This window comes from Penicillium macrosclerotiorum (assembly GCF_028827735.1).
Source record: "Penicillium macrosclerotiorum strain IBT 26536 chromosome Unknown utg000007l_segment0_segment0, whole genome shotgun sequence".
Lineage (NCBI taxonomy): Eukaryota > Fungi > Ascomycota > Eurotiomycetes > Eurotiales > Aspergillaceae > Penicillium > Penicillium macrosclerotiorum.
Window position 1 is genome coordinate 980,371 of NW_026643086.1, and position 25,940 is coordinate 1,006,310.

General features: G+C 48.1%; 12 protein-coding genes across 12 annotated transcripts; 8 read left to right on the forward strand and 4 right to left on the reverse strand.

Moving 5' to 3' along the window:
* Positions 1-1,622: 1,622 nt before the first annotated feature.
* Positions 1,623-2,660, forward strand: N7462_007178 (uncharacterized protein; the record flags this gene model as incomplete). Its single annotated transcript, XM_057078896.1, has 1 exon — positions 1,623-2,660. One exon carries the CDS (start codon positions 1,623-1,625, stop codon positions 2,658-2,660), a length of 1,038 nt encoding a protein of 345 aa, XP_056931566.1.
* Positions 2,661-5,074: 2,414 nt separating this feature from the next.
* N7462_007179 (uncharacterized protein) lies at positions 5,075-7,270 on the forward strand (the record flags this gene model as incomplete). Its single annotated transcript, XM_057078897.1, has 1 exon — positions 5,075-7,270. The coding sequence occupies one exon, from the start codon at positions 5,075-5,077 to the stop codon at positions 7,268-7,270; it is 2,196 nt and encodes a 731-aa protein (XP_056931567.1).
* A 611-nt stretch (positions 7,271-7,881) lies between these two features.
* Positions 7,882-8,201, reverse strand: N7462_007180 (splicing factor 3B subunit 5 family protein; the record flags this gene model as incomplete). Its single annotated transcript, XM_057078898.1, has 2 exons — positions 7,882-7,893; positions 7,959-8,201. The coding sequence occupies 2 exons, from the start codon at positions 8,199-8,201 to the stop codon at positions 7,882-7,884; spliced, it is 255 nt and encodes an 84-aa protein (XP_056931568.1).
* Positions 8,202-9,086: 885 nt separating this feature from the next.
* N7462_007181 (tRNA-specific adenosine deaminase) lies at positions 9,087-10,124 on the forward strand (the record flags this gene model as incomplete). The annotated part of the gene is made up of 1 exon (XM_057078899.1): positions 9,087-10,124. The coding sequence occupies one exon, from the start codon at positions 9,087-9,089 to the stop codon at positions 10,122-10,124; it is 1,038 nt and encodes a 345-aa protein (XP_056931569.1).
* Positions 10,125-10,402: 278 nt separating this feature from the next.
* erg24B (uncharacterized protein) lies at positions 10,403-12,032 on the reverse strand (the record flags this gene model as incomplete). Its single annotated transcript, XM_057078900.1, has 3 exons — positions 10,403-11,511; positions 11,598-11,902; positions 11,953-12,032. The coding sequence occupies 3 exons, from the start codon at positions 12,030-12,032 to the stop codon at positions 10,403-10,405; spliced, it is 1,494 nt and encodes a 497-aa protein (XP_056931570.1).
* Positions 12,033-12,405: 373 nt separating this feature from the next.
* N7462_007183 (uncharacterized protein) lies at positions 12,406-14,093 on the forward strand (the record flags this gene model as incomplete). The annotated part of the gene is made up of 4 exons (XM_057078901.1): positions 12,406-12,779; positions 12,878-13,177; positions 13,242-13,368; positions 13,884-14,093. 4 exons carry the CDS (start codon positions 12,406-12,408, stop codon positions 14,091-14,093), a joined length of 1,011 nt encoding a protein of 336 aa, XP_056931571.1.
* Positions 14,094-15,203: 1,110 nt separating this feature from the next.
* Positions 15,204-16,322, reverse strand: N7462_007184 (isocitrate lyase/PEP mutase family protein; the record flags this gene model as incomplete). Its single annotated transcript, XM_057078902.1, has 3 exons — positions 15,204-15,233; positions 15,299-15,780; positions 15,839-16,322. 3 exons carry the CDS (start codon positions 16,320-16,322, stop codon positions 15,204-15,206), a joined length of 996 nt encoding a protein of 331 aa, XP_056931572.1.
* A 594-nt stretch (positions 16,323-16,916) lies between these two features.
* On the forward strand, positions 16,917-18,614 carry N7462_007185 (putative MFS transporter; the record flags this gene model as incomplete). The annotated part of the gene is made up of 5 exons (XM_057078903.1): positions 16,917-17,042; positions 17,103-17,163; positions 17,226-17,397; positions 17,458-17,726; positions 17,776-18,614. The coding sequence occupies 5 exons, from the start codon at positions 16,917-16,919 to the stop codon at positions 18,612-18,614; spliced, it is 1,467 nt and encodes a 488-aa protein (XP_056931573.1).
* A 1,101-nt stretch (positions 18,615-19,715) lies between these two features.
* N7462_007186 (sugar O-acetyltransferase) lies at positions 19,716-20,540 on the forward strand (the record flags this gene model as incomplete). The annotated part of the gene is made up of 3 exons (XM_057078904.1): positions 19,716-19,816; positions 19,886-20,122; positions 20,180-20,540. The coding sequence occupies 3 exons, from the start codon at positions 19,716-19,718 to the stop codon at positions 20,538-20,540; spliced, it is 699 nt and encodes a 232-aa protein (XP_056931574.1).
* Positions 20,541-21,824: 1,284 nt separating this feature from the next.
* Positions 21,825-22,345, forward strand: N7462_007187 (uncharacterized protein; the record flags this gene model as incomplete). The annotated part of the gene is made up of 2 exons (XM_057078905.1): positions 21,825-21,867; positions 21,918-22,345. The coding sequence occupies 2 exons, from the start codon at positions 21,825-21,827 to the stop codon at positions 22,343-22,345; spliced, it is 471 nt and encodes a 156-aa protein (XP_056931575.1).
* A 464-nt stretch (positions 22,346-22,809) lies between these two features.
* On the forward strand, positions 22,810-23,619 carry N7462_007188 (uncharacterized protein; the record flags this gene model as incomplete). Its single annotated transcript, XM_057078906.1, has 2 exons — positions 22,810-22,820; positions 22,878-23,619. The coding sequence occupies 2 exons, from the start codon at positions 22,810-22,812 to the stop codon at positions 23,617-23,619; spliced, it is 753 nt and encodes a 250-aa protein (XP_056931576.1).
* Positions 23,620-23,989: 370 nt separating this feature from the next.
* Positions 23,990-25,773, reverse strand: N7462_007189 (amino acid transporter; the record flags this gene model as incomplete). Its single annotated transcript, XM_057078907.1, has 7 exons — positions 23,990-24,343; positions 24,398-24,456; positions 24,511-24,625; positions 24,676-25,011; positions 25,237-25,329; positions 25,391-25,550; positions 25,601-25,773. The coding sequence occupies 7 exons, from the start codon at positions 25,771-25,773 to the stop codon at positions 23,990-23,992; spliced, it is 1,290 nt and encodes a 429-aa protein (XP_056931577.1).
* Positions 25,774-25,940: the final 167 nt, after the last annotated feature.

Consider the following 25,940-nt stretch of genomic DNA (forward strand, 5'->3'; position numbering starts at 1 on the left):
ACTAGTGTCATGGAGGCGCTTCCCATGATTCACACATCCCCTCAACCATGGGGGATGAGAGTCTAGAAGGGGGGTTCTCGCAGGTCGGACCCCTCGCAAGCCGCAAATTATTTCTTATTATAGACGGGGTGGGAGGTGTTCTGTATCCTATCGCATCGCGCATTGTAGGACGGAGTAAACAGAGCCGAATCTCGGCAGATTCTCAGTCCGCCATGGCAGCCCCAGCTGAGCAGCAAAGGGGCTTCATAGGGCAACATCGCCCACGATATCGTCTTGATCCTGTGGGTCTGATCTCCTGCTCACTACAGTAGGAGAGTTGAACAAAAAGCCTGCAAGCCGAAGCGGCAGAGCCTGCGCGGTGCGCATTACTCGTTCCCTCCACGCGGAGGATTTCCCTCGCTTGAAGGGTACCGTTTCGCAATGCGGATCCTTGGGGCTTAGCTTTTGCAGTTTGGGGCATCTTGCAGATACTCTGACCGAATGGACGTTCAACGCATCGAGCGTGAGACTGGGAAATTCCGTGCGATCAGAGTTCTGTGTGTTTTATTCGTGTACTGTGTTCGATGAAACATTCTTGTCATCGGGTCGTCGGTTGGACATCGTGCTGCAGTGACAATTGTTTCAACTCCCGCCCTCTCCCTTAGTCGCTCTTTAACACACACACGCTCTCTCTTTCTTCTTGATGAGAACGACAACTTTAGGGTCAGATCGTCATGAGAAATCTGGTAGAGAATAGCACTCGGCCACTTAGGCCAGTGATCCACTTGCCACCCGAAATCCTGAGCATGTTGGAATCGCAGATCGGGGAGCCCGAGAGTGGCGGCCAATACAGGACGTGCGTACGGTAACTCCGACCCCATCGGGCTGCATACATCCAGAGACGACCCAGTCAAACGGGCCTCTCGCCAGGGCTATGTACAGGACATGTTTAGGGGTGTGTAAGGTATGTAATACCAACGCGCATTCATCGTCAAATTATCAGACGATGGGACAAGAGGATTACGGGACTATAGGACAAGGCGACTATAGCCCTAAGAGGTAGAGCAGGCACCTAGCATGATATCCCTAATAGGGTGAATTATAAAATAAAATAATAATAAAAAAACCCCAAAACCCAAAAACCGTGAAAACAAGAAAACAAGAAAAAAAATAAACCCCCAATAATCCACTGCGACGATGGGCCTGGCCTGCATGTTGAGCCCGGATGCTGATCCCCACTGCTTTACTGCGTCCGGTCATCGCAGGTCCCGCCCCTCCGAGACTTCCTTCTTCTTCTGCCCTACTGCCTCTTCTTCTTTTGAATCTTGAATCTTCCGTGATTCGTTTCCTCTCCTTTTTATATCTAATTTCACTTCTTTTTCGCGCGCATTCGTCCGCACCTTAATAGATACCTATTCCAGATCACACAGCGCCTCTCGCATACCAGGGTATGCGATCGATCTAATCTGCCCAAGACAACCAGACCATCCAAATTACCACCGGGCACTGTGTGGGCGAATGTCGCCTTTATTACTTTGCTTTTGACTTTATACATTCATTTATAACCAGCTTTTTTCCAATTCTCTCCCGCTTTCCCCTTTCCCCAAAACGCCGGACGTATCCCTTTTTCACACAAAGCCATAATGCCAACAGTCTTACTGCCTTCTTCCGCTGCGGCTTTTGCACCGCGATCATCGCCCAATGTGGTCCTGCAAAGAAAAGTCGCGCCATGGTTAACGGCGGCCTTAAAGCGAGTCAACCGGGTCAAGCGCCCTCTGAACAATGTCACCCAGCACACGCGGTGCTTGACAGAGACGCTCTCCTCAAACAACGCTATTTGGACGCTATGCTCGATGATGTTTACCAAGGCCCCTGAAGCGGAACTGCGCAAGGACGACAATCCGCTTGTGGAAGGCCTGTTCAACTATCAGATGATCCACATCGAGGCCTACGTGGTCCATGTCGACATGGTCTCGCGCAATGAGGTGGCTCTCAAGCTGACCCCGGAGACGATTGAAACCCTGGTGGATTTTCATAAAGACGTCTATTCGGTCGATGCTGCCGCCAATACGTGGGACTGGTCTGGCAAACAGTCCCAGCTGAAGAAGTTACAGGAGGAGTTTGTCCAAGCGGCAAACAAGTTCGTGTACCGCACTAATGCCGAAGCCTTGGAGGGACTCGAGGAGGATGGCGCCGGAGAGCTTCTCTGTGGCCGTAGCGAGGAGGCCAAAACGGCGATCTCGAGTCTCTTCGTGCCGCTGTTGCCTCCGCCACCACGGGTGGTAGACGTGATGCGCCCAGTGCCTCTCCTGCCCAGCTCGACCGGGCCCGAAACCTGGTGGCAGACCCCGATGCCGCCCTCCGCAGTCGAGTCGTGGAAAGTAATGCCGCCCAGCCCATCCCCGGCCAGCACGGATGATTCTAATCCGAATCTGTGGGCTAGTCTCGCTTTCAGTGAAGCCCAGCTGCCGTCGCCCACCCCGTCCTACAGCCAACCCTTCACAACCGCGCCGTACCCGACGTATGACAACATGGTAGCGACCTCGGCGGCTATCGCGACCCTCCCACTCCCGAGTATGCTTGTACAACCGTGCAGCACGGCAGCCAACATGGCCGGTTTCGGAGGATGGGGAGAATTTCGCGGAGACTTCGCCCCGTTACCATACGGCACGACAATCTAGCCCGCCGGCCGGAGGAGAGTCAATCCGTTTGAACCATCCTCTACTCTGCCTATGGCGCCAACGCGACCTCCCTCGCTCGTCAACTCTGATCCTCGATGTAGATCGTCGAGGACGCACCCCATTCCTTCTAGGGTGACCAGGTCACCATCGACAAGTCCTTTTTGGATTGGACCCAATAACAATTGGTCACACCCTGACCTTTGACTTCTTGGCATTCTCGACGGCGTTCTTCGAATCTGTGTGCATCCGTGATACTCCATCTCGTCCATTGCATTATATCCAGAATAATCCTTCGACGACATACGTGTTTTGGTTTCTTACTGCTTTACTCCTTGTGATGCCTTGTTCTACCCAGCGCAGCGTGTTTGCTCTTGTCTTTTGCTTTCTGCATCGAAGAAGCGGCGGGTCGGCTCTTGTCTCCTTTTTTTGGTTTCATTTCCCTTATATATGTCATGAAGACCAGGTCTGCCTCGCGGCATGGGATATGAATTTGGATGTGGAATGTCCATCATTATGTTTTTGCTTCTCTAGTCGCGGCTCGACAGAGAACAACATCAGGACTACATCGCCGACTGGCTTGAGCGGTTGGGTTTCTTTTGTTGATAGTCTCTGTCGAGGCTCTCCTTCTGGTACTGGCTACCGGACTGGCAAGCACCTCTTAATGAGGGTGCTTGGGGACATGCCTACGTGACGGTTTAGTTGTTGACTGCAGCATCTGCGATGCTCAGTCAAACTACTCCACCTTTCTTTTTGCTCACCTCGGCCGATGGTGTTGAGAGACTGGTCGGGATTCATTCGGGGAAGAACTTTTGTGGCCACTAAGCTCGTCACACTCGGTCTAGCCGCCTGTGGCGCTCACTGAGTGTGGAAAGGGCTGAGGATTGACCTCCCCAGAGTCTGTGACTTCGCTGGGGCTTCATCATTTTGCCCGACCCGGCGAGTGTGCTGGCTGGAAAATTCTCTCCCGGATAGTCTACGGTCTCATCATTATCTTTACGGTTGTCGGTAAGCCTTTAGGTTCATCTCCTACATCATTCAGGCTGGGTTTTTTTTGTTACCTGGATGAGCTCGACTTGTTGGGAACTCTTTCACTGGCTGATTGAGCTATCTTGCTCGTTTTTTGCCCAACACCGAGAATCAGATGCTGGCTTTGTTACGTTCTTTTGTCTGTGCTGGGGCTAGTCTATCTCTGTGCCAGCCGTCCTTCTCTTCTCATGTTTTTTGGTCTATCAAATAGCTTAGTCTCAATATGTATGTATCCTTTTAGGTTTATTTTTCAAAGATACGTACCATCCAAAGTCTCGCTCATGTAGAGGAGTGACTTGTGTTCAAAATTAATTTTCGAATCTGGGCCCTGTGAGATTATCTTTGGCGATCACGTCTTCAAGCACGATTCCCGGCTTCTTTTTCTCCCATCGCCATGGGCAGTGAATTCTATACAGATATCATTTTATATTTATTGTGCATGTGGAGCCTCTGATGAACTCGGCATACTCATCCTTTGTACTTAGCACATTCAGTAGCCAGTGCCTCGGCATATGCCAATGCGGCGTGAAAATCACTCAACATTAATTTTATGGTTTTGTTTTCGATAATTAATCTGCTATGTTATCCGATACGTCCTTGGACTGGTTCTTCTCTTGCCAGATCTCGATACAGCTTATAGCCCCTTTGAGACTGAGCCGCGCCTGTTTGCATTTTGTAGAGCAGATTTTATTGGGCATTTCATCGAACAAGAACTAGAAATTACGAGATCATTTTCCATTATCTGTAAATAATCATATATACATAATCAAGAACAGAAACATTAAAATAATAAATTTTATAAAGATCGGCGTGACCGGTGTTTACTTCGGGGACAAAGGAGCGTTCCACTCGGATGGCTCTAATTATGGGGCGCCGAGACGATGCCCGCAGGTGACGTCAGTAACTTCGAACCCCAAGCAGGGTTGAACTACGAGCTTCCTCCAAGAACTATTCAGACCTTCACGCACAGGGAAAACATCATAAAAGCCTGCGCAGATGACTCATGTCTTCAATTTAGCTGCTTGGAGTCTTTCTTGTCACTGGCCCCAGTATTTCGGTCTTTGAGAAATACAGTGCTCCGGAATCCTACGGCTTCTCTTCAGCCATCCGGTCAGACTTCCACTTCGCATTTGAACACTTCGTAAAGCTATCATAATATGCTTTTACTAATTATTTCTTGAAACTGGTATGTGCACCGGTGTCTGATGATATTGGCTGCTAGTCTCTGTCTATGGGGCATCCACGATATTGATGTCCAGTGCTTGTCTCGGCTTAGAGGATTTTATTGCTAACGGCTCTTTTGTATGTCCAGAAATAGTCCTACATCCATCCTGCTCACTTTCATCCCAATATTATATCCGGTCGATTACAGAACTCCCGGTTTCCTCATGACTTCTTTACAAGAGGCACTCCACTGTCTCCAACCGACATCGTGGGATGCAATCCCACAGTCTCCTGAAGATCTCCGTGAATACGTGCGCGATATCTTCAAGAAAGGTCGACTTATAGCTGAATCACTCCCGGATCCTCCGCCGTACGATAGTGAGGCACATCATGGCCGGGCGAACTCACCGGCGCGCGTTGTCCCATCTTCCGCTCGCATAGCAGAGACTGATCCAGAGATCACGTCAATGCAGAAGGAATGGGGAAAACCGATAAAAATGGGTGGTCCCAAGGATAATCCACTTGGTGTGCATGTCTGGAAACTGTCTGCAAACGATGGAGGTGGCCAATGGTTCGGGAGACGGAGCGTGCATAACGGTCTTCCCTTCGTGCAGTGGAAGAAGAAACTCTCTACAGAATATGACGAGACTCTGAAGGTCAACGAGAAGAAGATTGAGAAGGGCGAAACTCCTGATAATAGCATTCGTGGTATTGGCGCCGAGCAGAAAGTTGAGTCGATGGAGGTCAAGGACGAAGATGGCTCCGTGCTGTGTCAGGTTGCAGTCTACCATGTTTCAGCTCAATTTCCCAGACCAACAGCGCCGCGAGACTTTGTGGCTTTGATCATCACTTCAGAGATTGGACTACAAATTGGCGGAACAAAACAACCTGGGCGGAGCTGGATGATGATCTCCAAGCCATGCGATCATCCCGATGTGCCCCTTAAACATGGGTATACTCGAGGAGAGTATGAGTCTGTGGAATTAATCCGCGAGATTCCAAAGAAAGGAAGCAGTCAAAGTAGCTCCTCCAGTTCCTGTGGAAATACTTCGGAAGAAAAGGAGAGCGAAAATAAATCCGACGAAGCATGCAAAGATGCGGCGGTTGAAGATCGACACGATCTAGAAGATGAGGACGGTGAGCTCATACCCGTCGAATGGATTATGGTCACTAGAAGCGACCCTGGAGGCAATATTCCCCGGTGGATGGTTGATAAAGGCACACCCAAGAGTGTCGGCACTGATGCGGCCAAGTTCGTCAACTGGGCCGTTGGAGATGACGAACCTCATAATCCAGGGAATCATTTAAAAAGTAACCCTGGCAATTCCTCTTCTGAAAATCCAGGGCCCAAGTCCAATCCGGAAGAATCCAATGAGAGCCTCGAATTTGATGATGGCAATCAGTCCAGCTCCGAAACAGACTCAACAGATACGGATAAATATTCTCATCATGGGCTCATCGCTAGTGTGACGGGCTTGCTCAATACCGGTCTTGAACGGTTTGCGCCTCAAGCTTTTCTCGACTATATTCCGCATCATAACCAACCACCACACCATCTTCCACATGGCGTCAAGGTTACAGCAGATGAAGCAGATGGGGCAAATGACATATCGAACTCTTCTAGGGTACCAGGATCGAACCATCATCAGTACGACACTGCCTCACCCACCTCCCACATACCAGATCGTATTTCGCTGTCTTCTACTCGCTCCGATGGAGCTCTTGCAACAGTGGAGATGACACAAAACAATGCCCCGCCAGCGGAGCTGATTCAAATGACCAAAACTGGCAAACTCACGACGCACGAGAAAGAACTAGCCAAGCTGGCCCTTCGTAAACGAGAAATCGATGCAAAACTCGAAACAATCCGCTCAGAACTTGATATCCTCCACATGCCTTCGCAGAGCAGCCCCTCAACGCCACTCAAGGGTGTCTACAATGACTTTGATAGCGACACCAGCGGCATGCTAAAACGGTCGGCCGGAAACCGCTCCTCAACTCCGGCCAGCACCGGCACTGGTACAGCCCATAGCCAGCGAGGCGGCAATGATAATGGTAATAGCAGCGATGGCCAGTCTTCCCAGGCACCTCGAACCCAGACACAGACCCCAGAACCACCGGCACACACCCATAAAGCTGCTTCGCAACTCTTCCATGAGGAATCTAAGCTTTTGAAGCAGCTGCGCAAGGTCGAAGGCAGCCAGTTCAAGGTTGCATCTAAGATTGAGGCCAGACAGCGGAAAGAGGCCGAGCGGTCAGAGAAGACAAAGTCCAGGTCTGAGGTTGAGACTCTGCGTCTTGAGGTGAAGGAGTTGAAGAAAGAGGTGATCAAGTTGCGATCGGAGCGGCAAAAATGGGTAGATCTTGTCACTTCATTGCAGGCGGAGAATACGAAGCTGGCTTCAAGAGACCAGGATTGAAGCAACATGGCTTCCTAGTTGTTACGCTTTTTCATGTTTTTACAGCATCGGCCTTTTAGCTTCTAAGTCACTTTATGAGCGGGTTATCTAGGCTTTCGGTGTCTATAACTATTAAGATATCTGAAAAATAGCGTGGTTCCAAAAGTGTATAAATTATTCCTGTTTCTAGATAAATGGTGGGTGCGACCGCATATTCTCAATAATAGTCAATCTCTCAGGTTTGTGGCATGCACACTCACCCTCAGGCTCCAAATGTGTGCCGGATATCTGGCTCAGTGTAAGAGCCTGACTCAGCGCGCCCAAGGGAGATTGATTCCACAGGCAAAGTGTTGATCCGCTGTTGGCCTTCTGCGATAAAGCTGTGTTTTGATTTGGACGAGTAAATGTTCTTCATACAATTAAGTCCTGTCCGGTACACAGCTGTCAATCCGATATTATTTGCGGTGTTTCGCAGCACAAATTTCCGATTTGCCTCGTTCGAGGCGGGTATCATTTCAAGTCTTAGACGTATGCGAAAGGAAAGAATGACGGGTTATCTAGGAATCATGTTCCATCAGGTGTCGTCGGGTGTTTGAAAAGGGAGGTTTTGAGAAGGCGATCTCAGCAGCCTCTTACTCCTGAGTCTAGTCGTTGAACAGGATAGTCAGCGAAATTTCTCGGAACGAGAATTGAGAGCGCGTTCGCATACTTCTGGAGGATTACCAGCGCCTCTGACCATCTTCTCCAGCATCATCGTTCGAACCTTCTCCTTGGGTTCACCCATGCCAACTGCCATGTACGAGAGCAAAGGGTTGTGACCGACGTAGGAAGCATAGCTGTCACGGAGAATGTTCGATGTCCACTCGTACTTGGTGGTATCGGCATGACCGGTACCGATGTAGCGTGCCTGGAGAGCCTCCAGGTTCTGGAGTGTACGGAGTTTATCGGCCATGGTGGATAATGAAAGGGTCGTTTGTGAGCAGTGAGTTGAAGTCCCGCGGCTTGAAGAGACGCAGGTCTGGAGGTGGAAAGAGTTTGGTCACGTGATGTGTATAAAACCACATTTTCGACAACCCCCTCTTGCCTCCTTCGATGGGTGTGTTCTTGGTCTGAACAAGGTTCAACTTTTTTCGATTGATTGAAATCGATGGCAGTGTCTGAAAGAGGGCCGCCTTTGCCCTCTCGGATTGCTTCACTTATCCATGCCCACTTCGATGCTCTTCCCCCACGGAGTAAACCCAACATTTACCCCGATGGGTCCAGGGAATGGATCCCAATGACTGGTATTGTGGCTGTCAAGGGTATGTAATATTTATTCTCAGCTCAACTATGACATTAAAATGACTGTTAGTTTTGAAACCTGAAAGGAGAAAATTCGCCTTCTGAAAGCTTGCATTGCATTACCCTCACGTATGTCTTTCAATGGCATCAGAGTTCATTTGTTATGAACAATCAGTCCATAGAATCCTCTTTCAGCTAATAAATCAATAGGAGCGGGGCAAAATGCTTGTCTGCGTCACATATTCCACGCTGTCGAGGCCTCATTCTTCATGATTGCCATGCGGAGATACTGGCTCTCCGAGCCTTCAATCATTGGCTACTAACTGAATGCCATGCATATTTGGCAGAAAAACATACACTGTCCTCCGATATACCCCAAAGTAAAGAAACAGAGCAAATTAAAGCATCAAGCTCTCTATTCATTCGCCTACGGAATTCGGAAAACGGTCAAGCCAATGACTCTGAATCGTCGTCAATCGAATGGCCGCCTTTTGAGATCCAACCGGATGTCAATCTATACATGTATTGTACCTGTGCCCCATGCGGAGATGCAAGTATGGAATTATGTATGGCAGCCCAGGAGGATGCCACACCATGGGAAGTGGTGCGTCAGGTTGATTCTAACTCGACAGTCCAGGAAGATCCCGAAGGAGAGTATCTTCTGGACGGCCGAGCCCATTTCTCTCGACTTGGAGTAGTTCGTCGAAAGCCCGCACGAACAGATGCAGAATCCACTCGAAGCAAGTCATGCTCGGATAAGCTCGCCTTGCGTCAGGTGTCTTCTTTACTGTCGAGTGAGACGAGCAGGCTAGTTGCACCAAATGCGAATGCATACTTGACTGGGCTCATTCTCCCCGAGGATGAAATCAGTAAGGTTGCCTGTGATCGCTCATTTGGAGAGAAGGGTCGAATGGAAGCGCTTGCAGGGAAGTTATGGCCGAGTCGTACGATCTCAGATGAGGGTGGAATAGGTTATCAATTCAGACCTTTTCAAGTGCTTTCGGTGCCCGAACGTGAAATAAAATTGCTTTGGAAATTTGCAAAACCAAAGACCATTACCCCTCGCTCGACAATGCCTTCGGGGGAGCGACCGCCGAAGAAGAGCAAACCCGGGAATGTGAGCGCAATTTGGACAGCAGCCCCTTCGGCCATACATTCGTATGATATGATTTCGGATTCTGGTGTCAAATCATTACCTTCACTGTGTCGCTCTAAGACTGGATTATATGAAACTGTCATTAATGGGGTAAAACAAGGCAATCGTGCCACTTCTCCTTCATCACGGGGAGCTTCGGCATTATCCCGGGCGAAACTCTGGTCATTACTTCAGACAATCATTCAAACAGATGAATTTTCGGATCATTCTGACAATTTAGAAAAGAAAATGCCGCACAGTGGCACCCTTCAGCGGATTTTGACTGCGAATACCTACGAAGAGTTCAAGCGAGCTGGTAACGATATCACAGACCCCATTCGCTTTCGAGAAGAGGCTGTTCAAGATGCTAAGAAGGTCCTTAAGGGATGGATTTCGAACACAGGGGATGAGGGTTGGGGGTTAGACGTTCTTCTTGACTCTAAGAAGCGAAAGCGTTGACATAAGTCTTATAATAAACCATTGATTTAATTGAATATAGGTGCTAAGCTACGTGAAAAACTCAGCCACCTCAGAAAGCAAACTCTTTCGCCTTTTGTGTCTTTCATAGCACAAGGGAAGGCAAACCCCATTAAGTATTATGCAAACATAACTTTTTTGGCCCACAAGTCACACTTCCTGCTGATTGAACAGGAAGATGCGGAACTCTAATCCCTCTTCATACGGCCATATCAAGGCATGAAAAAAAACTCCTGGTTGAAGTTCTGACCCCAGAAAACTTAATAGATACCTGGGATAATACGACTCCGCACGATTGAGGTGTAGCGAGCCCAATCAGCGCCATATTTCTTCTTGCACTTCTCCTCATCGCGCAGCTCACGGTGAATCAACAGAATTCCGAAGTAGAGTATGTAAAAGTAGGTGAGAACCATACCCCAGCCACGACTCTCTGAGGTCTGCACGGCTTGCTTCTCAAGAGCGCCACTGGCCGGGTTGATGCTTTCAATAATAGCGTAGCCCGCAATACCAGTGGGCAGACAGTACGCCCATGCCATGACCCAGTCGCCGAGATAGTTGATATGCCGGGCTAGGCCCCACCACCCGGAGATCATCAGTTTTGAACCAGCGGCAGTCTCGATGTATTTGACATGTCTCACACGGGGATCGTTGGGGTCCGTCCGGAAGCGGTTCTTTTGGTTGTTTGCACCACGAAAAATCGAGTAACCAATGGCAGTGACACCTAGCACGAGCGTTATGCCAGACCAACCCAACTGAAGAGGGAAAACCGAGAGATAGCGGCTCTGAATGCTGTAGATATGAGGAACCCAGACCACATCACCGAAGGACAGCATGAAGCCAAACCCGTCCATAATCACATCCATTGTGGTCATGATAGCAGGCTCCATGTATAATGCATCCAGAATGTAAAAACCCTGGAAGACAGTGACAATAATAATCGAATCCGTCACATAGCCATGGGTCTTGTATTGATGAGCCACGTTGGACAGGTTTAGGATCGTCCATCCGAGCAAGCCAGGACGCATCTCCATGAATACTTTGATGTCAATGGTACGGGATGCCTCACTGACAAATGGGATAGGTAGGCGAACACGAGGGTTGAGCTCACGGCCGATAAAAAAGTCATAGAGAGGGTTTCCACTATGGCCACCTGGAGCAAGCTCACGGAGTTCCGGATTGAGCTTTCCAGGCTCAGGGACGGTGAAACTCTTGAGGTATACAAACAGCGCAATTGATGAGGAAATCAAAAGGTTCGCCGAGATGACCTGGATGTAGTTGTCCCACAAAAAGGTCCACACCACGAAATCCGCTCCATGCATGTAGGTCCCCGCAGCCAAGCTCGAGAGAATGATAAGGGCGGAAGGGAACGCTATAACACAGATATCTTTAGCAGGTATTTCGAATCTTCTGGAACGGCAAATTTCATTTCTGTTCTCTTCTGTGTGGTGATCATACCATTGAACTTGTACTTGTGTCTCCCTCCACAGGCCAAAAAAACACCCTCCGCCTCCTGGCCAGGAAGAAATATCTGCATGAAGAGGCTGAAGGCATAGTAGCTGAGAGTCCACAGCGTCACATTGATATCGAAGAGTCCTTTTAATCCTTCCTCGGGCCATCCGACTTCGCGCTTGAGTTGGTCGAGTGAGAGCGTCGAGGGATTCAAAAGGGAGGGCGCAGGACATCCAGTGACATCATTACACACGAAGGCAAAGATGTAGACGAGAACTGGAAGTCCAAAGACGATTGCGAAGGCTCCTATACTATTGGACAAGTCAATTCAGAGTCCCTGATTTATCAATTGGAGACGTACGGTCCGCAAAATTCATAGCCACGCTTTTCAGGAACGGGCTGCACCGGGACTTTGGACTTGGTGGCTTTCTTGGGCGCCATGGTGAATATTGCACGGCATAGACGATTGACAAAGAAGGAATTGTCGTTGCCTAGCCAGTGCTGAGAGGGAGGGGATTTGGAATAAATAGACCCTGAAGATCTGGTGAAGCTTGGCCGACCGCGTACGACGTCGGATCCCGTGAACCCGCGGCGGTTCTCCGCATGCTCCGAGAAGGTACCAATCACAGCGTCGGTGATGCAACGTAAGCCTTTCGCGTTCTCAGCCTCCTCCAATACTTCAACCTCGCCCCCTCTTTCCCCCGGCAACTTCCTTTAAGCCTTACATGCGAAGAGAGCTGGCCTCTGTTCCCCTGCGACACTCATTTTTGCTACCGTTTACGTCCGGTCCTTCGAGACCTCCATTACTACAGCCATGAAGCTGTCCAGTTCCGCTCGTTATTCTCTCCTCTTGCTATCCTCCTTCCTCAGCATGTCTAGCGCCGCTGCAGATAATTCTCACCTCAAAGATGATGTGCCCTGCGTGGCTCGCTCACCAACTACTGGTCTTTACTTTGACCTCAATGCAATTTCGTTATTTCCACCTGAGATGAAAGACGGCAAGAAGGTGATTAAGGACGCGCGAAATGAAAGCTGGTATGCGAAAGGGCATGACTACCCGGCCAACTTCAGCATCAACATATGCGCGCCCGTTATTGAAGAAGTCAAGGACGTCGTGGGTGTAGATTCATCCCGATGGCAAAATATCAGCGCATATTACGAACAGGCGGGGAAGATATATTCAATAGGGTATGGCAGCTCCCTTGGCTCTCGTCGATGTTTATTCTCTTGGTTCCATATCAGAGATGACCAATGCAGTTCCGCTGACTTCTTTCTCATTTGAACAGCGAGCAAGCTTCAGAACCCTTCTTCCGTGGTCGTAAGCTCGTCCTCAATTATACAAATGGCTCACCCTGCCCCGGAGACTGGGCCGCCGCCAACAAGAATTCTTCCGTGCGAACAAAATCCACGATCATGTCCTTCCTCTGCGATCGCGATGCCCCGGCGAACACCGCCACCCCGTCCTTTGTCGGCACTATGGATTCATGCACCTACTTTTTCGAGGTCCGCAGCTCCGCGGCATGTGGGGGAATTGCAATTGATCCGAATGGGCCTGGGCTAGGACCAGCCGGGGTATTTGGTGTGATGTGAGTCCAATAAGTCAATCATTTTAAGCCCGTCACGCGTACTCATTTTGTCTGTCCATTCTAGCATGCTCATCGCTGTGGCGGCTTACTTGATTGGTGGTTGTGCCTATCAACGAACAGTCATGCACCAGCGTGGCTGGCGCCAATGCCCAAACTTCAGCCTGTGGGCTGGAATGGTCGACTTCATTAAAGTAAGTGTCCTGGCATTGATGCCATGTCGGTCTCGCCGAACGTTCAGACATAGCTTTTTGGCGCCACATAAGCATACAGATTCAAGAACAAGCAAATTGCCCGTTTCGCGATTGGATTAGGTTTGTTCTGGCTGGTCTTGAGCCCAATCGCATGCGAAGCAAACTGCGTCGGTTTTGATGCTATGTCGCATCCATTTCCCTGTTTCTTGAACGATTTTTTTTTTCCTAGCGCATCTCGTTTACTCTCGTTGTTCTATGCCTCTCTCATCGTGTTGACCACGATCTGTACTACCTTTTTTGAGGACAAGATGTCGCGATTTTCATATCTGAACGGCCAGCCTATCTGCCTTTTGAGTTCGATCATTTGCTAGGTAGTTAGCTCTGAGTATTTGATTGTACTCTATACCTCATGCTTCGTGTTCCTTATCGTTTTTTTTTGGCGGGGTCCATCGCGTTTTTGCTTTATGGCCGCTTTGCAGAACCTGTACTAATTCGCAACTTTTCCACCGGAACAGGACATGTTCGTCATACTCTTCTCATCTGTCGGTAATTGTCTTCGGCTGAGACGATCACCTTCGAGTCGTGGGTATACTCGGGCCGGCACTGAAAACCGTGGTGGGTTTATCGGTGCAATCGGTGGACGACGTGGCAGTCAAGGTGGGCGCAGGGATGTAGATGCGGAGAATCGGCTTATAGACCAGCTGGATGAGGAGTGGGATGATTGAATGGACTGTACTTCTAAATAGGGTATGTTTGTTATGTACCATCAGGTTTCGATGGCTTGCTTCAACCTTTAAAGAACATCCCTCGCTATAGACTTGTATCAATTTCAATCGGGTATAGAGAGAATCGGAATTTGCAAATCATTCTTTCAATATCTCAGTTGGTTGGTGATCATTTAGTTATTCGGCTTCGAGTTGTGTCCAGCCACCGCTTCTGTCGTGTACTACTACATCGCATTGGACACCAAGGTAGATATAGATCGGTGAGGGATATACGGTCTCCTGCATCGGCTGAAACGGGGAAGTAGACCATCCGGGGTATTGTAAGCATCGAGATCTATTGTGGTTTCAGAGGGAAGTAGATAATAGCCGATGTTTCATTTTGTATCCTGTCGGCTCCAACTTATATATTTTATAACCACAACGTGTAATCAATCAGAAGCCAGTGGTCAAAATTTCTGGGACATCGAGTTTTTTTCTTCAGAAGTTACTTGACGAAATTAATTTGGCTAGATTAATCAGAATCTGTCTTATTCTACCACAAGAAGTCGTGAAAAAGAATAAATCCGAAAATTTCCGCGATTTGGACTTATTTACACCTGCGTAGGGAAGATAGGGTGGCCAATGAGTGGGCTATATAGGAAGAATTGTTAACAAACATAATTCAGGCCCTTCAGACATCAACTAGCATCATTGGTCTAGTGGTAGAATTCGTCGTTGCCATCGACGAGGCCCGTGTTCGATTCACGGATGATGCAGTCTTCAATCTTTTTTTATATCGATTTTATCGATTCTGTTTATTCTGTTCTGTCTATCCTCTTGTTAACATTTCAATTCGTATAGATCAAAGGACATCTACATGCTAGTCATGGGTGAAAATCCCCGAGAACATTTCATTGTAATTCAAACACAGTTCACCCGATAACATGGCGATCGAACCTCTTGATTTTCTGGCAGGAACGTGATCCTGTTGGAGTCCCACAACATCGCTCACTTCATCCATCAGTCCTATTTCAGTATATCTGGTATTTCACTGGTATAAATCAATGACTGCAGTGCGAAACTATCAAACCCAGAAGCCCTATTTGAAAACTCTGACAATGCATATCATCATCAATTATATTTGTACTTATCCTCACGCTCCTGTAGATTCTCTGAGTTGGTCCATGTTTTCATGTACAATTATTGCCAAAGAAGGAGTAACTTACCCAGTATTTATTGAATCCAACACCCTCACAAACCTGATCATAGGTCAAAATCATTGGAGGGGCTCCCACAGTCATACTTCTTTTCAAGCCATCCAAGGCCTCCCGTATGCTTCTGAGGTGGGCAGCAACCAAAGTCCAAGGATAGGCAACAGCACTATACCCAAGCTCAGCCAGCTCTTTGGCGGAGAGGTTTTCGGTTTTGCCGCCCTCAATGATATTAGCAAATACAGGGACATTTATTTCCTCTGCACAGCGCTTCATTGCGTCTCGGTCTGGCAAAGCTTCGATAAAAATAGCATCGACGCCAATTCGGATGAACTCTTTGGCCCGAGTTATGGCTTCTTCCCAGCCATACATCAAAGAATCCGTACGGGCTAGAATGAAAATGTCTCTCCCTTCATTACGAGCATCGCAAGCAGCCTGGATTCGTGCGTATGCTTCTTCGCGGGAGACGACATCTTTGCCTTTTGTGTGCCCACAACCTGGTATAAAGTAAGCTTTATGTTATTCAAAATCTTGAGATAAATACTGTAGTCATACGTTTTGGCCAGCGCTGGTCTTCAATCATCACACCTGCTGCTCCCGCTGCCGCAAAACTTTCAACCGTTCGCTTGACGTTCATAGGACTCCCATAGCCGGTATCTCCATCAGCCATGACGGGAATCGAGACCTGGCGGCAGGTCTCTTGAATTTTGTGGCACATTTCTTCCATCGCAATGTACCCTGTATCTGGCAGACCGTAGGAGCTAGCCACTGCATAACCTGCGAGAAAAGCCATGGGAAAACCAGCTTCCTCGACAAGGCGGGAAGAAAGACCGTCATATGTGCATGCATGAGCCAGAATCTTTGTGGGATCATTACGAGCTTCCAGCATCATCGTCCTAAGCCGTGAGGTTTGAAATGAGGGAACCTTGCCCCGGACGTTCTCAAAGCTCACAGTAAGATCTGAAGTGGTACCATCTTGAGGTCCGAGAGAGGCAGTTGACTCGAACTTGAAGGGGTAGGGAACAGTGTTTGTAGACATATTGATGGTCCTGGCGATTTCGACTTTTGGATATCGGGAATGATTGTACCTTGGGGTTGCTGGCTTTTAAGTCACATAATTCACGGCGATATCGGCGTCTGATCACCTGTAAGAATCGTGTAGTAAGCACCGAAGACCTGCATAGCGCGGGGGGTATTGTATCACGGATAATTGGCAATAACCGCCCTTCGAAATTTCCCCTCTTAGCCTACCAATCGGCAATGTTTGACGGCCTCCACATCGTCTGCGTATTGAATGTAGTGATATTGTATAACAAATTGAGTTTAATATTCTGGAATAGTAAGTTATACTTGACTCAAAATGCGGGGAAACTGGGCGTTTCTGCTCCTGAGCCCCACTGAGCCCCGGATTTTTTTTCAGAGGTATCGAGGAATGCGTCACATATAGCCGCTCTTTTCCTTGGCTTAGGATTAAATAATATGCTTTACCTATTTGACAAGAGAGTATATCAATGTCTTGAAGCCCCCCTCCCTTCTGATGTTTTGGTGCTTATTGGGAAACCTTCTTCTTAAAGCTTCGTCACCCGTATTTATTATCCCAACAGATTTCTACTGCGTGTTAAAGACTTGCGCGATGTCTCAAGTCAAAGAAATCGATGGGAGGCTTCCAACTTCCCAGCACTTTGAGGGTGATGGCTCTGTAAAACTGGATATCCCTGTCTCCGTTCCGGAAGTGAGGCAATCTACGATTCGAAAGAAGGTTAGTCATTCATGGACCCAAAAAAAAGTAAGATAATGACGGGACTCAATTCATCCTTAGTTTGACCGTCGAGTCCTTCCAATTCTATGCATCCTATATGTCTTGTCTTACCTTGATCGGGGTAAGTTCGCTCTCTCCGGAGCTCCTTTATTTGACTAACAGACGGCTTGCGACATACAACAGCGAATATCGGCAATGCCAAAACTGCAGGCATTGTCCAAGATCTGCAACTTGATGATAAGCAATGGTCTTGGGTTCTTTACTCTTTCTATGTTTGTTATATTGTCTTTGAGTGGACTACAGTGTTATGGAAGATCTTCCCGGCTCATTCCTACATTGCCGTGTTGTGTATTTGGTGAGCTTCCATTCTATCTCCTGCATAATTATTACTGGAATCTGAATCGATTTCTTTCAGCTGGGGTGCGGCGGCAATGTCTGCTGGTGCAGTTCATACTTTTTCCCAACTCCTCGTTTGCAGATGCCTGTTGGGGGTTTTCGAAGCTGTTTTTGGCTCTGGAGCTCCTTATTTCTTATCCTTGTTCTACCAACGAGAAGAACTAGGGTTCAGGGTTTCTATTCTGTTAGGAATGTCTCCGATTGCGAACTGCTTTGCCTCTGCCCTTGCTTATGGCATTACTCAAATCAAAGGATCTCTAGAGCCTTGGCGATATCTTTTCATTATTGGTAATACTTCCCTTCAACTGTTAATGAAAAGAAAACTAATATGTCAAAGAGGGCGCGCCCACTGTGCTATTCTCAGTGGTCGTGTTTTTCCTTCTCCCGGATGCCCCAGGTAGTGCGAAGTTTTTAAGCGAGGCCGAGCAAACCGAGGCTATTGAACGACTCGAAACATTCGATCGCACGGAGAAAAGTAAACTGCAATGGAACCAGGTACTCAGAGGCCTGCTCGACTACAAGAACTATGTTCATATGACAATCCACTTCTGTTGCAACTATTCCTTCTCTGGTTTATCCAATTTTCTACCAACAATCCTGGAGACCATGGGATATACGTCTGTCAACGCACAAGGATTGGCTGCACCGCCTTACTTCGGATCGTTTCTTTGCTGTATCGCTGCTGCTCTGATATCTGATCGGTGGGGGAAACGCGGGTTTATTATCACTTTCTTTGCCACCATTGGCACAGCAGGGTACCTCATTCTGACTTGCGTTAATGACGAGTCAAAAACAGCTGCTCGCTATATTGGTGTGTGGTTAGCAACCTGTGGCATATTTCCAGCGCTTGCAATAAATATTACCTGGCTCTTGAATAATCAGGGTGGTGAGAGCAAGAAAGGTGCAGGTATGGCAATTCTCGCTATCTTTGGACAGTGTTCGAGTTTGATTAGTAGCTCTGTCTTTCCTCATTCGGATGCGCCTCTCTACAAAAAGGGGGTTGCTCTTGGGTGCGCTTTCACTGGCCTGATCGCGATATTAGCTATGGGATTACATGTGCTTCTGGAGATGGAGAACAGAAGACGAGATCGGATATATGGAAAAGTCAACAAGCGAGATAGGGTGGATGTAACCAACGGCGGTGACAGTAGTCCTGGATTTCGTTATCTTACTTAACCAGTGATGAAGAATAATACATCAAGAACTAGGTAAAAGAATGATCAGCTATTATGGTATTTTGCCTACATGCCACTCCTTATGCTTGACATGGATAATTTATATTTGCGATCTCTCCTGTAGGCCAGAAAATTAGGATGCAGCCGAGAGAAAGCGAGAAAACTGTCATAGGAGCTCTCTACCAGTTAACTTGAATTATATGACCGAGTTACATTAGTACCTCTGTAGTTCACTATTGGCTGTGGAGACTCAGTACTGGCTTCCAAATGTGGAGACAAATGGAATTTACTGCTGACTGGAGCTTGCTGACTAGAACAACCCCCTGAGATATGTCAAAAATTGAACTTGGCGCTGGATTATGGCTTGGATTGTGTCTTTGGATGACCACTCGAGATATCTATTAACAATGTACTTAGTTATACTTCTAGAGCCGTCTTGTACATACAATGGTGTTCAAAAGTATTTACCGGTCCCTACTTTGACCACCAGACTAACCACCTACACATAAATTTTCTTTCCTTCTGCAACTACTAGTATGCTAGATAACCTAGCAGAATCTGCTAGAAAACGAAGGAAAAAAAAGGTGAGCTTACCCCCTAGCAGCGTCTAGCAATAGTATATGCTACTAATAACGGTGTATCTAGGATTCAGCTAGCAGGTGATTTTGCAGATAGTCTGAAAACGATATGTAACACTATTCAACGTTATATAGAAAGCTATATAGTTAAATTAGCGCCTTGCCTAGGAAGGCCTAGGAAGCTTACTAGTCGTCATTACACCTTCCTATATTTGCAAGCACGCCGGTACCTTTTTAGACCTATAAACAGCTATCAGCGTATTTAGCTAGTTATCTATCTAGGTCGGCTATCTATCGAGATCCCAGATGTGGGGAAGGTTTCGGCAGATCTTCGGAGAAGACAAGTTTACTTAATCGGGAAAGCGAGCTGTGGTCCACTCAAGTGCTCGGATACATCACTCGGGAAGTCGGTCGGTAAATAATTTAAGATCACTATCAATTGCAGTTTGAATTTCGTTTCTACACTATTTGTTCAAGTTTTGTAGATATCTGTGAATTGCACAGAGTTCCAATTATTGAACAGAATGGCTGCCAACGCAAAGCGACCCGAAATTATCACCCTATCTCGCGACTTGCGAGGTGTTCCGCACTGTGAAGACTATGAACGCATGATTTCCGGGATGATGTACGTGATGTGAACTGGTCGATTGCAAAGTACGACTGTGGCGGCATGACTGAAACTAACCTCGTGCAGGTATAATCCTAACACGCCCAAGTTGCTCGAGGCACGTCACCACTGCCGTGGTTTGACAGCGGATTACACCAACATGGACACTAAGGCCATTCAATACGATCAGGTATTCGAAAAGCGACTGGAAATGCTTCGAAAGCTATGTGGCAAGGTTGGAGATGGCACCTTTGTTGAGCCGCCCTTTAAGCCGGACTATGGCTGTAATATCATTATTGGCGAGGGCTGCTTTATCAACTGGAAGTGAGTGACCCCATCTCTTTATCATCCCAAATATCTAGTACTCACAAGCTTTTATAGCGTCACTATTTTGGATACCAGCCTGGTGGTGATCGGCGACCGCGTCCAAATCGGCACTGGCGTGAGTATTCTGAGTGCTGGCCACGACACGAGTATCTTGTCCCGCCAGAAATTCGTCGAATTTGGGCATCCTATTTTCATTGAAGACGATTGCTGGATTGGTGCCAATGCGATCATTTTGCCTGGCGTTCGCATTGGGAAGGGTACCACTATTGGCGCAGGTTCGATCGTCACCAAGGACATTCCTCCATTCTCTGTCGCTGTCGGCACTCCCTGTCGCGTAAAGAAGACAATTCCGTCCGCGGAGGAGGAGCAGCAAGACCCCAATAATCCGTACCGTCATTTGATTCGCGATCATTAGTATGTTGATAGTGTTTCTAGACCCATGAAAGCCGTGTCGAATTTGTTGTATTGACATCTTTTCTGCCCTATTCCATGCTCCCTCTAGATTTTCCATGCACTTGAAATCCAAGCGGACTGGTTCTCCGAAGCGGAGAAAACAGGTGGACACTTGGCATCCCGCCACTCAGGTATATTAGATAGACGTGTGTCTGGCTTCAGCCTCCGAATCTTAAAATCGGACTGCGTAATGTCGACTACTATCTCAGTCCGCAAGATTCCCTCACCAGGCTCCAATTGCAATTACAGTGAACTGCAGGAACAACCTTAGGTGTCTCGTCAATCGCATGAAAATTGTGGGGATGAACTAAGCAACTAAGCCACATCCATAGGCCAGACTAGGGGTAGCAATAATAAAATTTGCTTGTAGGTTAAACCGAGAGATGAAAGTTGAGACTACTGCCGGATGGGGGGAAACGGAGCGCAAGGGGTGGGTCCAATGGTCCATTTCAACGGATCGCCTATTTCACCTGGAGCCCAAACCTCCGAAGATACTCCTTGACGCCAGCAAGCCAGCGGGGGCACCTGGCTAGCCTGTCTTCGGGGAGAGCAGCCCCAAGTCAGTCCCCGGGGAAAACCCCGCCAGGTGGCAGCGGGGTCTCCGTTTCTTATCCGCCAGCCACGGCATAAAACACCAAAACTACCCTTTAGGGAATCAAGAGACCTGGCTGTCTTTACTTTTTACCCTGCGCGGAAAGTCAATTGCTTACACCCCACACAGACTAACCTCCCCATCTCGTCTTTCTGTCACGCCATGGTGGAGGCTGCAAAACCGTGCATGACCAGCGCCAGTGGGAAGCGAACCAACTCACTGGCATTTGCGCCAACAGATTGTCATACGTGTGCAACGCTGGGCGATCGATGCGATCGCCGACGACCACGATGCTCACCATGCCTCAGCCAAGGGCGTCGCTGCGGTGGCTTTGCGACAGCCTTATCCTGGGACCCAAGGCGGATGTTCTCTTGCAATCCTCTTTCGACCATAAACAAAGCTACCGAATATCCATCAACCGCAGGTGATGGCATGCTGAATTCACTTGCGAGACCGGATTCTATACCATCTTCTCATGCCTCAGGTCCACCCGTTCGCTTTCGATTCGTCGGCGATCCCGTTCGACCCCGAAAGCGTCGTAGAAGCGGCTCTCTACGAGCAAATCAAGCCTCGCGATGTCAATCAACCATACGAAGAGAGGATTCTGTGCCCCCTGTAGTCCTTTCACCCATTTTGGCAACTGAAAACGCAGAAATGACAAAGAACCAGCAATTAGGGGATGGGCTGAATGAGTTGCGTACGTCTATGCCTTTCCTATTCTGGGATGATCCCCCTTTGATCGAACAGAACGGCTGACAATTCTGGTCTCAGGATCACCTGAAATTCCTTTTTTTGGTGACCCGGATACATACGGTTCCATAATACCTTCTGGCTTCGACTCCGTCCCATGGCTTGACTTGCACACCCCAGAGTCTTTCCGCGCTGAATATACCGATTTGATGACGCTGCCCACGACACTTCTTCCTGTGGCAGATGCCACAGGGGTGCTCGCATTCGAAAGCGAATCACAGGAATGCCCGAAAGAGCAAGAGTTTGGCCCCATTGCCCCGGGGGTGACGCGGGTTGAGGGGTTGAATCGTGGAGAAATGACTCTTCCTGGCACGGCTCCGGGCATCCCCACAGCCACGACAATTTTGGATCTTCCCTTCAATGATCATGACTGGCTCTTTGAGATGTGTATGTCTACCTTATCGTGGGTCTCCCCAATAGTCTAGGCACTGATTGATCGCCAGACGATACCGAGTTCTGCGTGCTGCCTTTGACGTCCGATGTCACGACCAACCCCTTTCGTTGTAAAATTTCAGCCGCACAAGAGCATCGTCTTCTTTTTCATGCAGTTCTCGCTCTGTGCTATCGCCACCTTAACCGCCTCACGTGTACCTGGTCTGATGAAGTGACGGAACATCATGGTAAAGCTGTTCAGCTCTTGGAGAATGCGCTGCGGACAAAGCAAACTCGAAGCAATCTTCACCTTTTAGAGCCAATATTGATATTATTTACTTTGGACGTAAGGCTCGTCCATCCCCTCACCCCCCCTCTGGCTAATATTAATAAAGTATAGTGTACACTCTCTGCCACGGGAAATTGGTCGGCACACCTGGAGCGAGCACACACATTACTCGAAGCCTGTGGAGGCCCAACCTCTCTGGTCTGCCAGCGTGCCAGATCGCAAGTTGGGATGCTTTTATGGTAGCTTTCTTCTCCATTTTATCAGTGCAGTCCTTTCTGACATTTCTTTTCTCATAGGTGGGATGCAACCCTTGCCCTAATTTCGCGACGATGTCCTGTTCTGGACCCATCCTACCTCGAATATCTAGTACGGTGGGAGAGGCAAGATGAATGGTCTTTCTTTGACCTGACTGGCTGTCCACGAGATTTGCTTGTGATGCTGTATAACCTGGCAGAGCTTGCACGACATAACGAGATCGCCTCATCGATGAAGTGGCTAACCTTCGACATTTCGCCCGTTGTCGAGGCTGAAGAAAAGTTGACTCAATGGCAAAATGATCTTGATCCAACCAGGCAGGAGCCCAACCCAGCGCTGTCAGATGCTGAGGCAGAGAAGGAAATCCATGAGTGGCAGGACCGATATCACTGCGCCGAAGCATGGCGGTATGCGTTGCTACTCTATATTGAGTCTGTGTTCAAGCGAGATTGTCCCAAGAGATCTTTCTCCATTCCCCATCTGGTGCGCAAAACGCTGGATCACATTCGATGCTGTCGGCAAACGTCACAAACACAGAAACAGCTGCTTCTCCCTGTATTTCTTGCTGGGAGTGAGACCTCCGACCCGGATATGCGAGGGTTTGTGAAGGAATTTTGTGTGTATTGGGGAGACAAAAGTCGCTATAGCATGTTCAATTCTGTTCCAACTTTGTTGAATGAAATTTGGACAACAGGAACTTGGTGGGGTACAGTAATCGATGGCAAGAGAAAATCCGATTTGTCTAAACTAGATTCGAACTCTATAGAAGTATTGCTGGGCTGAAATAAATATCGACACAAACTATTGGATAAATTGAATTCCAAGGTTGTACCTTGCAGGGTTTCCATTTTTCAGCCCGTAATGAAGAACGCTAACAGTTCGCTTTCTGTCTAAACAGTCAGAAATGTATGACAAACAAAGCCTGAAAGATGGCAAGACAATCAAATTCGTCTGATCTCGTAAAAACTTGAATGATTCAACTGACGGCTTGAACTACATAGGATATCCCAGTCAATTGCGGGACCACAGAATTTCTTTCGGCGTTCAATCCAACAAAGCACGACTATTCCGAATATACCCATAATGACAACCGAGTTGCTGGATTTGAAACATGAGATTAGTATCGCACAAGAGGTTGATATCAGACAACTTACTAATTCATGTTTCCGAGTGTTGGTGGGTTGGTTGTCGGGAAGCAAAAGAATATACCGCTCAAAATGAGCCACAAGACGGAAAAGAGGTGTACCAGATATCCCGACCGTCCCAGATTCAATGGGCGTGAGGGGAGTATATGCCTTCCTTGGACCATGAGGATGGCCTGAGGGACAGTGTATGTAATATTCAACATCAAAACTGCAGTATTAATAATTGAGTTGAAAGCCTGGGTGCTTGCAATGTAGAGGAGGCCATAGACAACACAGAATCCAGCCGATAGAAGTGTGGCTCGAACCGGGATGTTGCGCTTTTTATCCACTTCAGACCAGTAATTCGAAAATGGAAGACCATTCTGTAAAATAATCAATACTTATGATCACGAACATCAGAGTCGAAGGTTTCTTACATCCCGGGAGAATGCCCAGGTCATTCGGCTGCTAGTAATCCACTGGCTAGGGACACATGCTAGGAAATGTTTAGTCAAGGTACCGAATTTTTCGGAATTCCGTGGAGTCGTACTGTAGTATAGAATGGTCAAGTAAGCTTGAAGGCAGGCTGCTGCTGCTTTGCTGCCTGTACCCTGGTAGAATAATTCCAGGCTGGGAAGAAAAGAGTTCTGGACTGCCTCCATATCCTGAACGACACATGTCATGGCTATTATCCACGGCACTGCAGTGAGAATACCGAGAAGAATGGTGATATTACTTTCAAGGATAAGCGTGGCTCGAGTAGAACATGAAGGGCTGGAAACACAAACATCACAAGTGGGATCTTCCGACTGGGATTTGGAATCTCCTCCGCAATATGGACACAGGCACCAGCTGCTGCAAATGCGTATTCTCCGTTTCCAATTGCTAGCATCCAACCTGGGCCAGTAGTCCATCCACTTGTTGACCGGAATTCTACCAGACTGCTAGGATGGTATGACCCCCGACCCATTACCAGACAGACAATCACCACCAGTGCAAATCCTAGGATCGATAGAAACATCGCAGTTTCCGTCATATTTTCGATGCGTTGCTGTGTAATGACAAATATCGGGATTACTGCAAGTTCTGTTTAGTAAATCAGGCTTTTTTTCTATGAATAGGGAAAGAATAGGGAACGGGAGTCACAAGTGAGAATAACAACAAGCAGATAGCAGAGATAAACCTGCCACTGGGTCCCCCTGAATCCGGGCACGAGGAATTCACAAATCCCGAAGGCCGATATAGCCGTGTATATACTCCCCGATGCAGTATTTACCCACCAGGCGACCACATTGATCGAGCCGACAATGTACGCCGCGAAGGCCTTGTAACCCTCGGGAGCAACCATGTATGTGAAGTGGTATTGCCCCTGTTTAGAGAGATGTTAGCGGTAAGCTCAAAGAACAAAAAAAGGAGCTTTGAGCGCTTACTCCGGAGGAGGGAAACGCAGAGGAGAGCTCGGCAACTCCCAAGAGCATGATCCACTGAACAGTGGCTGAGATAATAGGGCTGAAGATAGCGACCGGTCCGCCACCATAGCTGTATGTCACACCGAAGCAGGCCGCATAAGTCAACCAAGAATTGACGATGCTATAATCAAAATCAGTATCTCTCCTATTTTATTTCGAGGACACACACACCTGAATGCAAGGCCTAGAGCACCCAGCCATGAGAACGACCGCTCTAGTTGGACCCTGTGACCTTGGGCACGCAAAATGGCCTCGTCAAAATCGAGGGCCTCCCCCAACCCTTTCGTCTCCAGTTGGGCCTCGGAACGCCTATTTTTGTCTTCTTGTATATTAGTGTCTGCCATAATCTGTCCGAGAGTGGGGAGTAATCGAAAGGAGATAGGGGGTGAAAGGGTGCCGACGTAACAGAATGTCAGCGGATGATCCTTTATAACACTCGACGTGTATCCTGGCGGAGTCCCGGGTTTCGCTGGACTTTCAAGACAATGATTCAGCACGTATTAGGGCTACG